This window comes from Perognathus longimembris, chromosome 15, assembly GCF_023159225.1.
Source record: "Perognathus longimembris pacificus isolate PPM17 chromosome 15, ASM2315922v1, whole genome shotgun sequence".
NCBI classification, from domain to species: domain Eukaryota; kingdom Metazoa; phylum Chordata; class Mammalia; order Rodentia; family Heteromyidae; genus Perognathus; species Perognathus longimembris.
This window is the reverse complement of record NC_063175.1, coordinates 30504017-30516096: the sequence shown is the minus strand read 5'-3', so window position 1 is coordinate 30516096 and position 12080 is coordinate 30504017. Positions and strand designations below refer to the sequence as shown.

Genomic DNA, 12080 nt, shown 5'->3' with positions numbered 1-12080 from the left:
ATTTTTTTGCCCCAGACAGCCTGAAACCATGGTTTTCCTGATCTCAGCCACCCATGTAGTCAGGATATCAGGTGTTTACCACTGCATGTAACTAGTGCTTAAGAAAGGGTCTCATGAACTTTTTTCTTCCAGGGTTTCCTCAGACTGCCAACCTCACTTTAGTCTCCCAACAGGAGACTGAAATGGCTCACACTGTATATGGTGTGAGCCACTGGTGCCCAACAAAGCTTAATAGTTATGTTGAAGGCAGCAGCTTCAATAATAGGGCAAAGTACAGGGTGAAATATACCCAAACAACAAAACCATGAAGACTAGGAAAACAGGATCATGAAGATTACTACCAGCTAAAAGACTATGATTGATTACTTATGACTTCAACATGGATTTTTTTTCTCTAAGAACCCACTTATTTTAATTCTCAAATATATGACTAAAATGAAAAGTGAGAAGAATGCCAAGAGGTAAACAGAAGCCATCAAAGTTCAGACTAAAGACACAGATACTGAAATTTACAGGGTAAAATATAATTGCTTGGATGTTTGCAAAGATGTGACTTCAGGAATTTCATGTAAATATTTACACTGTAAATACTCCATTATCTTCACTTTTAAGAAATGTTGGCTACATGCCTGTGGCTCATACCTGTAATTCTAGCTACTCCGGAGGCTGAGATGAAAGGAACAAAGTGCAGAGGCAATTTGGGCAAAATGGTCCTGAAATTGTACATCTACAATTGACCAGCCAATAGCTGGTTTGGAGGTGTGGTTCAGATGGTATGGACCTGGCTGTGAGCAAGCAAGCTGAGGGAGTGTGGAGGCCCTGAGTTCAAGTCCCAGAACTGCTTAAGAAAATGTCGAGAAGAAAATCTTAAATGCTTAAGCTGGGGAGTTTGTCTCCTTGTAAACTCCTAGTATCATTTTTTTTGATCCTGAGTGTTACTCAGCTATCATTGTTATTCTTGAGAAGTACTCTAGAAATGGATTTCACAAGGGAAGAGATAGGGAATGACCTAGATAAGTGTGGTTTTTACAACATTCTGAAATCCATGGGTTCCAAAGGAACGCCATACAAGTAGCTCATGGGAATCAGGGTTCAGCTTCCTGGTTGGGTGCAGTTCTGTTACAGTAACAGCAAGTGGGTGAGAAGTCAATGTAGTCTTACTCCCCTAGGCGTCATCTTAGAATTGCATAACCCTTAATTGGCCACTTAAAGATCTCCATGTGTATGCACTTGAAATTCTCCACATTCTTTGTATTTTGAGATAGACTCACACTGGCCTTGAACTTAGTCCTGCTAGTGCCTCCCAATTGCTGGGATTTTAAGCATGCACCACAACTGCTGGCTTTCCATGTGCATTTTGTTATTTATTTATTTATGTTTGCCAGTCCTGGGGGCTTGGACTCAGGGCCTGGGCACCATCCCTGAGTTTCTTTTGCTTAAGGCTGGCAGTCTACCACTTGAGACACAGCATTACTTCTATTTTTTTTTTTTCTGTTTATGTGGTACTGAGGAATCGAACCCAGGTCTTCAGGCATGCTACACAAGCACTCTACCACTAAGCCACATTCCCAGCCCACTATGTTTTGTTTTTAAGTATCCATTGTTCTATAAAAGAGGAGAGCTGAATTGTTAGCATCATACAAGGAAAGGCAGTCATAAAAATGTAGTCTCGGAAATAAACTTCATTTAAAGCACTACATTTTAGAACAATTAAAGGAGGCACTTGAGACTTGGGGCCTACCGGCTTCTGCTCACAGTCACAGAGGCAGTGCTTCTGTCCAGGTGTGCTGATGTCATGGAGTACTGGTTAGATCCTGTTAATCTTCTGAGTACTTCATGGAATACAAGTACGTAAGAAGTAAAATTTCTCCAAATTTCTTCTAATTATGGATATAAAACCAGAAAACAATCATGTAATATTTAAGTTCAGAAGTAATTGAAGTGAAAAAAAGTACTTGGAGTAGAAGCACGTTTTACAAGATTATCTGCTTTTTTTTCTTTTTTTTTTTTTTGGCCAGTCCTGGGCCTTGAACTCAGGGCCTGAGCACTGTCCCTGGCTTCTTCCTGCTCAAGGCTAGCACTCTGCCACTTGAGCCACAGCGCCGCTTCTGGCCGTTTTCTGTATATGTGGTGCTGGGGAATCGAACCTAGGGCCTCGTGTATCCGAGGCAGGCACTCTTGCCACTAGGCTATATCCCCAGCCCTCAAGGCTAGCACTCTGCCACTTGAGCCACAGTGCCACTTCTGGCCATTTTCTGTATATATGATATTGGGGAATTGAACCCAGGGCTTCATGTATAGGAGGCAAGCGCTCTTGCCACTAGGCCATATCCTTAGCCTACAAGATTACCTTAAAGCTGGAGTAGGGAAAGTTTCCATGGCAGTGTCAGTTAATGTAGATTTTTACAGAATCTTAAGTTCTGAACATTTTATATATAGTAGAAAAAAATTTTGCCTAGTAGATTCCAAGCTGGCCTTAGCTCACTTGGAGTGCACATGACACAGAGCATGCTTCTTTTACAAGTGTGAATTAGGCTCCTGCCCCTGAGAGGACAACAGAGGACAGTGCAGAGAGCTCCAGCTGTGAGCCTGGAGTAAGGATATAGGAATGGGAGGAGAGGCTTCTAGACTATAATGGGGGGTAAAATTGGGCAGAATGAAAGGGCTTGGATTTAACCAGTGAGACTGAGCCTTGTATGAAGTTGGAACTGGAAAGTGATGAGTGTTAGAAGAGACAGAGTTTCAACGTGGCAGTGATGACACTGGAGAGTAAAGAGTAAATCTGTAAACTAAGGACAGAGATGCAACCTTGTTTATGAGAAGAATAGCAGAGAGACATACAATGACTTGTCCATGAAGAATGAGGCTGGCGTTGACTTGTACCACAGTGCTGCCTGATAAGACTTTGAGTAGTCATGTTCATTTTACTCTGTTGAATCAAAAGCCAGGGCACAACAATAAACCTGGCATTGCACTGTTACTTTTTCTCAGGATGAAGATTTGTTGAGTTGAAGCTGGGCACTGGTAACTCACATCTGCATTCCTAGCTATGCTGGGATCTGAAGATAGCAGTTTAAAGACAACCCAGGCAGGAAAGTCTGTGAGATTCTTATCTCTATCCATTTAAACAGCAAAAAGCTGGAAGTAAGCTGTGGCTCAGTTGGTGGAGTACCAGCCTTCAGTGAAGAAGCTAAGAGAACGTGCCAGAGCCCCTCAGTTCAAGCCCCAGTACACACATACTCGCACACACTATGATCTGACTATTGGCTAATACATTATAAGGGGTGACACACAACTACAATTTGGAAAATATTAATAGTTGGGAGAGGTGCTACACAGAAGCCTCGTGAGACAGCCTGCACCTTTTTTTTTTTGGCCAGTCCTGGGGCTTGAACTCAGGGCCAGGGCACTGTCTCTGAGCTGCTTTTGCTCAAGACTAGCACTCTACCACTTGAGACACAGCACTGTTTATGTGGTATCGAGGAGTTGAATTCAGGGCTTCATGCATGCTAGGCAAGCACTCTACCGCTAAGCTACATTCACAGCCACAACAGCCTGCATCTTGATCTCCATGTTGGCTGTACAATAGATGCACACACATGCGCATTGAAGTACATACATACTCCATGGTTGTGGCCTTCACGTTGTACTTGGATTTTAAAATGTAAAATAGCTATTGGCTAAACAGAGGGGTAAGATTGACAAGAGCAGAGGATTAAGGTACAGAGCTGGGTTTCTCTGCTTACCATATTTGTAGAAATAAGAAAAAGACACTGGTCAGCTTTTCATTTTGTTGACATTTTTTTTTTCTGCCCTGGCCTAGATAACATTTTGCAAAGCGTAGAGATGAAACCCAGAGCCAAGCACATGATTAGGCAAGTGATCTGTCACTGAGCTACCTCCCTACTCGTGCAAAACAAAAACTTTCAAGTATGTAGCTAGTTTAGCACATGAACGAATTCTGTATTCTCTTATGAAAGCTGCCTTTCTGAAGAAATATGTGTAACTGATTTTTCTCTCTCTCTTTTTTTTTTGTTAAACCCTCCATTCTTTTGTGATGTTTCATGGCATTATTAGTCTGTATTTACTGATTTTTATTTGTGTATATAAGGTTTCACTGTGGCATTTTATATATTTGTATATTGTAGTTTGATCAGATTAACCCTGTAAAATTATCCAGGCGTATGTTTTAAAAGTAGCTATTTTGCCAGGTGCAGGTGGCTCATGCTTGTAACAATCCTGACTACTCAGGAGGCTGGGATTTGAGGATTGTGATTTGAATCCAGACCAGGCAGAAAAGTCCATTAGACTCTGTATCTCCAGTTAACTAGCAAGAAGCAAAAAGGAGTTGAGGCTTTTGAGTGGTAGAGTGTAGTCACATTTGGGTTAGGGCTTCAACACACATTCAGTCTGTGACAATAACTTTTACTTTTGGTTCTTCATATGGATTCGGTTTACTTTGGAGAGACACTGGCTTTTAGTTTAAAATTGTTTTTTTTTTTTTTTTCAAATTTCCTATAAGGTGGGTCTGCTAGCAACAAATTCAATTGTATCTGCAGAAATTGTTGTTTTAGAAATGTAGGTCTGCTAGACTTAGGATTTGGGACTGGATTTTTTTTCTGGTTCCTTTATTTTTTCCCCCCTTGATTGTCAAAGTGAAGTACAGAGAGGTTACAGTTTCATATGTAAGGCAGTGAGTACATTTCTTGTTCGACTTGTTACCTCCTCCCTCATTTTGGGGTTAGAATTCTTTTTGAGCATTTTGAATGTATATACTGTTCCCTTCTGCTTATTCAGGTCCTTTTGTAAGGAAGTAATAGGCATTTATAGCTTTCTCCTTTCACTATTTTGACTTTGCACTTTTACTATGATGGCTTGTGGATTTCAAGTTCATCTCACTTGGAGATGAGGCATAGAGGTAATGCCAGCTTTGTGTAAGATGTAGTAGGAAGATCATGCCCAGGCAAAAAATAAGACCCTATCTAAGAAAGCAAAAAGGGCTAGAGGCATGGCTCTAGTGGCAGAACACTTGCCTAGTAATCACAGGACCTGGAGTTCAAATCTCCATACTGGCCCCCAATAAAGAATTAAAGATACACCTTAAAAACGTTTTTATTGGAATGCAATGGTAGCATAACAGAATTTCATTGTGACATGTCCTTTGAGCAGGTTTACCACTTATACTCCTTTCACCTCCTTTTTCCCCTCCTACTTTTTGAAAGTCTTTGATGGATTTTATTTTCTTCACAAATATCTGTGCCATATACTCAATCCTCTTCACCTCTCTCACCTCACCCCACCAGCCTCCCTTTTGCACAGTCATCATCATTGTCATGTGACACTGTGTGTTAAACTCACCGTCTTGTGCTTTCAAAACAGTCTCCCTTTGACATATATGTATATTGTCATCAGTAGATTCTTTTTTTTTTTTTTTTTTTTTTTTTGGCCAGTCCTGGCGCTTGAACTCAGGGCCTTAGCACTGTCCCTGGCATCTTTTTGCTCAAGGCTAGCACTCTACCACTTGAGCCACAGTGCCTCTTCTGGCCTTTTCTATATATGTGGTGCTGAGGAATCAAACCCAGGGATTCATGTATAGGAGGCAAGCACTCTTGCCACTAGGTCATATTCCTAGCCCCATGTCATCAGTAGATTCTGTGGAGAAAAATGCATGCAGAATGTAAAATACTCTGGTGCTTATCTCTTATATGCCCCTCTGAGCTGCCATGCTGCACACTGTTCCAGTGTATATCACTGGTGATAGTGTGAAAGGAAAAATCATCCCTGACTCTCAAAATCCTTGTTAAGCTACCTCTTACTGCAGTTTGACTTTCAAGATGATTGAAAATGCTGGATATGTGGTCACAACAAGTTGATACCCTGTTATGTTCTCAGAGCTATCCTTGTATTTTCCAGCTTTCTAACCTGGCTTGCTTTGTCTCCTAGTGTGCCCTGTTTCTTGTGCATCAGTCTTTCATTCTCCCATTTATTTAGAGAAGTTAGGCTATCCTAATCTGACAAATCCGCCATGCAATTATACTTTAAAAGAAGAGGATTAAAAATAGAAGAAAAAGCTTGGGGGGAGGATCCCTGTAATCCCAGGTCTGTGGGAAGTGGAGATGTGAGGGATGTACTTAGACACTAGTGTGGGCAAAAGTTAACCACACCTTATCTCAAAACCCAGCAGGGTATGGTGGTATGTACCTGTAGACCCAGCCACATGGGAGGCTGAGGTGGAAGTATTTCAGTTTGAGGCCATCCCTAGGAAAAAGCACAAGACCCTATTATCTTAAAAATAACTAAAGCAGAAATAGGGTGGGAATAGCTTAATTGTTAAAGTGCTTGCCTAGTAAGTCCAAGATTGAGTTTAAACCCCAGAATTGCCTCACAAAATTGGAGAGAAAACTCACTAGTTTATTTCACTTTATTTAGCACTAACACTGTAAGGAAGGGGCTCAGGAGTATACTAGCATGAATTTGGGAGCCTGTCCATATGCTCTGGCCCCTCTTTCAGGATAGCCACATTTATTTGATGTGCATTGGGGTCTATAGCTTTCTTAGAGATAGTCCTTTTCAGACATTGCTTAGGTAGGTTTGATGTGCAATCAGAGTTTTGAGATATGCTAATGAGGAAGGGCTGTTTGTGGGCAAGCTGTCTGACAAAGTGTAAGGCTGTCACACTGCATTGTGCTGTCTGTGGGACATCAGTTTTTGCCAGAGGGGTCCTTAAGAATACCTGTTCTGCACTGCCCCTTCATGTCTCATCTCCACTGATTAAAAGAGAATATTCTCTACTGTCCCTGTAGAAGATTTAATTAAGTGTCTAGAACTTTCAGCTAGAAGGAGACATATCCAGTATACAGAATGAGCTATTCCCTGTAAGCCAAGGATGATCCTCATCACTTTTCATTGGCTGATTTCTTTAGCTTGTTTGCAGGCTTCCCTAACCTGTACTCGTGGTGCCCATTCTGGGGAGCCATGGATCCCTTCTGAAGTTCTTGTTTTTAGTTTTACAAAATAAAATGCATACCATTACAAAGGAAATGAGTTATATTGAATTATGGTTGACAAACATTTTCATTGTGTACAGCAGTATATGTTTCTTTGTTAATAAGATTCAGTGCTGGATTTAAAAACTTAATAAAGTTGTAAAGCAATGATAACAGTAACTTGAAATAATTCATAAAATTATAATATGAAGGAACTGATTTCTATTAGAGACAAAGTCACAGATACTGACTAATGTGTTTTGTTGCTAACATAATTAAAACAGCGCTGAGTTTTAGTTCAGGTTTGTAGGGGAAATTTATGTGTAACTTTTCTTGTTCAAAGTCAAAGCTGAAAACCTTATATACTGAGGTTAAGTGTATTAACATATTCATCTTTCTACAGTTGTGAAAAAATATTGTGGGTTTTTTCATATTAAGAGTTTAAGGGGCTGGGAATATGTCTTGGTGGCAAGAGTGCTTGCCTTGTGTACATGAAGCCCTGGGTTTGATTCCTCAGCACCACATATATAGAAAAGGCCAGAAGTGGCGCTGTGGCTCAAGTGGCAGAGTGCTAGCCTTGAGCAAGAAGAAGCCAGGGACAGTGCTCAGGCCCTGAGTCCAAGCCCCAGGACTGGCAAGAAAAAACAGTTTAAACCAAGTGCTGGTGGCTCATGCCCGTAATCCCAGCTACTCAGGATGCTGAGATCTAAGGATCTCAGTTCCATTAGCCTCTTATTTCCAATTAACCACTCAAAAAACCGGCAAGTGGCTCTGTAGCTCAACTGGTAGAGCACTACTAGCCTTGAGCACAAAGAAGCTCAGGGACAGCACCCAGACCCTGAGTTCAAGCCCCAAAACCGACCAAAAAAAGTTTAGTTACATTATTTTCAGAGCTCTTTCTTTTTTTAAAATTTAACTTATTAATTGAACACAATTTTTTTTGACAAGGTGTTGTGCAAAAAGGGTACAGTTACATAGTAGGGCAGTGTATACATTTCTTGTGATATCTTACGCCCTGTTTTCCTTTCCCTTCTCTGGGTCAGGTAGACATATATACAATATACAATGTATCAAGAACATATACAGTAGCCACGTGGCCAAGCCCAAGAAAATTCGCCTAGGGCTTTAAATGTAATGTCGATATTAGACAATATGTCGACAGTAGTCTCAAAGCTCTTTCTTTTAGTAATGTATATTGTACAAATTAACAAGGTTCATTATGATGCTTTCACATATGCATGTCAAGTATTCAATCGTATTCACCTGTTTGGATAAACTAAAACTCATGTTGGAATGATCTTGTCATTAATTGACAATAGTAGCAGGGTTTTATTTTTGTTATTTCAGATCATTAGCTAGATAGTCCTTTGAATCCCCAGATACTGACTAAAGTGGTTTGGTGTTACAGGAATACAAGCGCAAGTTGGCCAGAGTTTCCCTGGTGCGCAAAGAACTCAGGTCTCGGATCCAGAGCCTGCCAGATTTATCTCGATTGCCAAATGTCACCGGCAGCCACATGCACCTGCCCTTTGCTGGAGACATCTACAGTGAAGACTGATGCCCAATCTCTTTCCAGGGCCCAGAACTTTGGAAGAGAAGACAGATTAGGTGGATAGTTCTGTAAGCATTATTTTTGTATATTGTTGAGAGAGTGGTACTAACAAAGAAATGACAAGTAATTTATAAAATTGTTAAAATGTTTGTTTGTTTACTATTTTACTAGTAAGTTAATGTGACTAGGCTAAACAAAGTGATGATGCCTGTGTATCAGTAACTCACAAATAGTGATTATTTTCAAAAGACCTTTTTGTAAATTTTTTTGATTCAGGGCCTTGTGAGAAATTCCATCTTTCTATTTCTTCATGTATTTTCAGTTGCTTTTCTTTTTCTTTCTTTTCAGTATCTAATCACTGTATACTATCTAATTCTAAAGGGGAAGAACTAATCAGGATCTGGTTGAGACTTTATTATGGCACAGTTTAGGACTTGACTGTAGAAGGGACTATATGTTCCAATGTAATTTTCACCCTTCTCCCCCAACACCAGTGCTGGTTCAGTGCCTCTCCAAGGCCTTTGGTTCCTTAGAGGTCTGTAACTTAACATTAAACATGGATACCCCTGGGAAGGTCAGGTCAAGGCCTAGAGAACTTTCCTCCGTAGCACTGTACGAGTTCCATTCCAGCTGCCAGAATAAAAAAGTTACTAAATGGGGAATACTTTAGTTGTACTATTTAGAATTATTTGAGCAGATTAAAATGAAAGTGTTATGAAATTTGACACTCCACCAAGAGAAGAACTTTGGTTCTGGAACTGAGTGCTATTTGTCAAATCAGTCTTGTTTTAACATAATCGATCCCTTCAACAAAAAACACCATCTATGGGATTAAAAGAAACAAAGTAATGATCATTTTACTATTCCCTTGGCCATATAACTTAAAAATTCTAGAACTTGTAGCACTAAAAGCTCAAGAATCCATTATTCATCAACATTTAGTAAACTAACTTTGGAACATTGATAGTTTCTTTAAGGTTTTTGAATGACTGTATGCTTGGAAATGAAGCAGTGCTACATTACAGGGTAGATCTGGTAAATTCTATATTTGTATGTTTACAGATGTAAATACAAAACAAATGTACCTTTACCTTTTATTTCTAACCCTGTGTGTTAGGGCAGTTGCATGCTCTCCAGCTTTTTGGAATTTCATTGTTAAGCTGTGAATTTGTATTCAATAATAATTTAGAACAAGCATCTTTCTCTTTCATTGCTTTACATATTAGACATTTCTCCTATCAGATTCAATTAGATAGTTAATAGAACACCCTTTAAATCACACAAGCCAATTATGTCTCACTACTCCGAATGGCTGTACTCTGTTTTCTCAGTGTTAGAACTATAGTTAAGATGATTACAAGCGAAAAAGGTAATTATTTATTTTTCATAGCTAGTAGTTCTGGAAACTGATTTTAAAATTTTGACCTCTCTTCAAAACAGATGCATAGAAGTAGTCATTCGTCCCCTTACATATATATCTTGTACTCAAAGTGTTTTGGTCAGCTTTTGAGACTTAGGACATTTTTTCACAGAAACAATAGTTAGGTTCTCTGTTCTCTGTCACTCTACCACTGAAGCTCAGCTGGAAACCTAATCCATTTAACCATGAATGTACTTGTGATATGGTTGATAAGTTACTCATTTGTAATGTCACTCTAAGGAAATTATGTGTGGAGCCAGACACACACTGAGGTGTGTGCCTCTGTGGTTAAGTGTGGGGAAATACAAGGAAAGATTCTGCAAAAGAGGGAGGTAATAAACGTACAGCTACGAAACCTGGTTATCATTGTTATGAACGTATAGAAGCTGGTTTTTGTTGTTAATGTGAAAGCAAAAACTTGTATGCTAATTTATTTCAATATCTTGGCTTTATTTATGATCTGCTAATGTAGTGATTTATCCATTCAAAAATATTTTTCCATTTAAAGCTAATTTATAAAGTATGTACTCCTAGCAACATTTACAATCTTGGAGAAATATGTGGAAATATTTTCACCATTCTTGACAAACTTCTGACTTAGATACTGATTTAATGCCAGTATCTTCTCTAAATATTTATGATAAAATGCATTATTTTTTTAAAGAGCTTGCTGAGATTTGTGATGTGATGGTACTCAGGTACCTGAATTGCACTTCTTGACCAGTCAGTCCTCCACAAACCTCAGTTGTTGGTTAGCTCACTAACTGAACACAAACTAGTCTATATTAGGAGTCACATTTCAGCCTTATAATAGTTAACATGGTAAGCCTTAACAGTAAAAAAAGAAAAAAATCATCCTTCCTAAGAAGAAGACTAGATGTTCTCAAGAAATGGGGTTAGGCTGGGGGTACTCTAATACCAAATTCTAAATCATGAGCATTTTGTCCACTGTGTACCCGAGGCAAATCATGCAACTGAGTGTGGTCTGGCCCGGCTCCTCCAGAGAGCATGTCTGCACACCTGCAGTTAGGGGTACTGTGTTTTGAATGGGTATCATGACTCTTCCCCATGAACAGCCTGAGAGCTGTCTGGAGTGGTGATCTGGCTAGGCGCTCCCTCTGCTTCTTCCATCTCTACCGTAAATGAAAGACCACAGGGGAATGAAGTCGGAGAGAATCAGTTCTATAGCTAACCTCCTCCTGAGGAAAACTATTCTGTTCACAGCTATTTTGGTACCTCTTTCACGTGCACTCTGAATCAGGGTTTTTGTATAAGAAATCCTTTAGAATTAGCAAAAGCTGGGATGATCCAGTCTTGATTTGCAAAATTAAAAGAAAACACCTAATTGTCAGTTGTCACTGTAGATGAGAACTCATCTTTTACAGTATAGTTTAATAGACTGGTTCTGAGAACTCCTTAAATAGGAAAATCTCCAAAGTACAAATGAGTTAATTAGGAGAATTTGGAAGGCCCTTTCTGAATTTCCTATTTTAAAGATTTACGTGATATGAAATGACAGCTAATAAACTGCTTAATATTCTATTAAAAAATAGCTCCTAAAGGTGTAGTCTTGTCTCATAGTTGTTGCACTATATCGGAACTGTTGAAAGTGTAAACAAGTTCTTCTCTATACAGAAAGGGAACATTGTGTTATTTAATGAATTGATTTAAACAGAGCATTTGTTGCCCACTGTAATTCCAGCCATTCACAAGACTGTTCTGAGGAGGCAATAGCACATGGGAAGATGAACTCTCCTAGACTGTTTCACCCCCTTTTCTTTGGCTGTATAAGCTATTCTTAATAAAGTTTTATGTTCTTTTTGAAGGTTGTGTTGGTTATTTTTGTGATCCTATAGATCCCTATACTATTGTTTCTTTAAAAAACATTATTGTCAAAAGTGTTCAGAGGGGTTAGTTTAATACGTAAGTACATTTCTTATCAAACTTGTTCCCTCCTCCCTCATTTTTCTCCCACCTTACCCCATTCCCAACTCCCCTACTCCAGTTGAACAGTTGGTTTATAGCATATTGTCTTGTAAGTAGTGCTGTTGCATTGGTTCACCTTTTACCCTTTGTCTCTCCATTTTAATGTTCCCCTTCCCTTCCATAGTTCCTATAAACA

General features: G+C 39.4%; 1 protein-coding gene across 1 annotated transcript in view; it reads left to right on the top strand.

Moving 5' to 3' along the window:
• Positions 1-11783, top strand: part of Rprd1a (regulation of nuclear pre-mRNA domain containing 1A) — a 56007-nt gene extending 44224 nt beyond the window's left edge. Inside the window, exon 7 of the mRNA XM_048363051.1 lies at positions 8395-11783. Within this exon, the coding sequence (XP_048219008.1) occupies positions 8395-8544 (150 nt within the window). The 3' untranslated portion in view covers positions 8545-11783. The remainder of the gene's footprint in view (positions 1-8394) is intronic.
• The last annotated feature ends 297 nt before the right edge of the window (positions 11784-12080 follow it).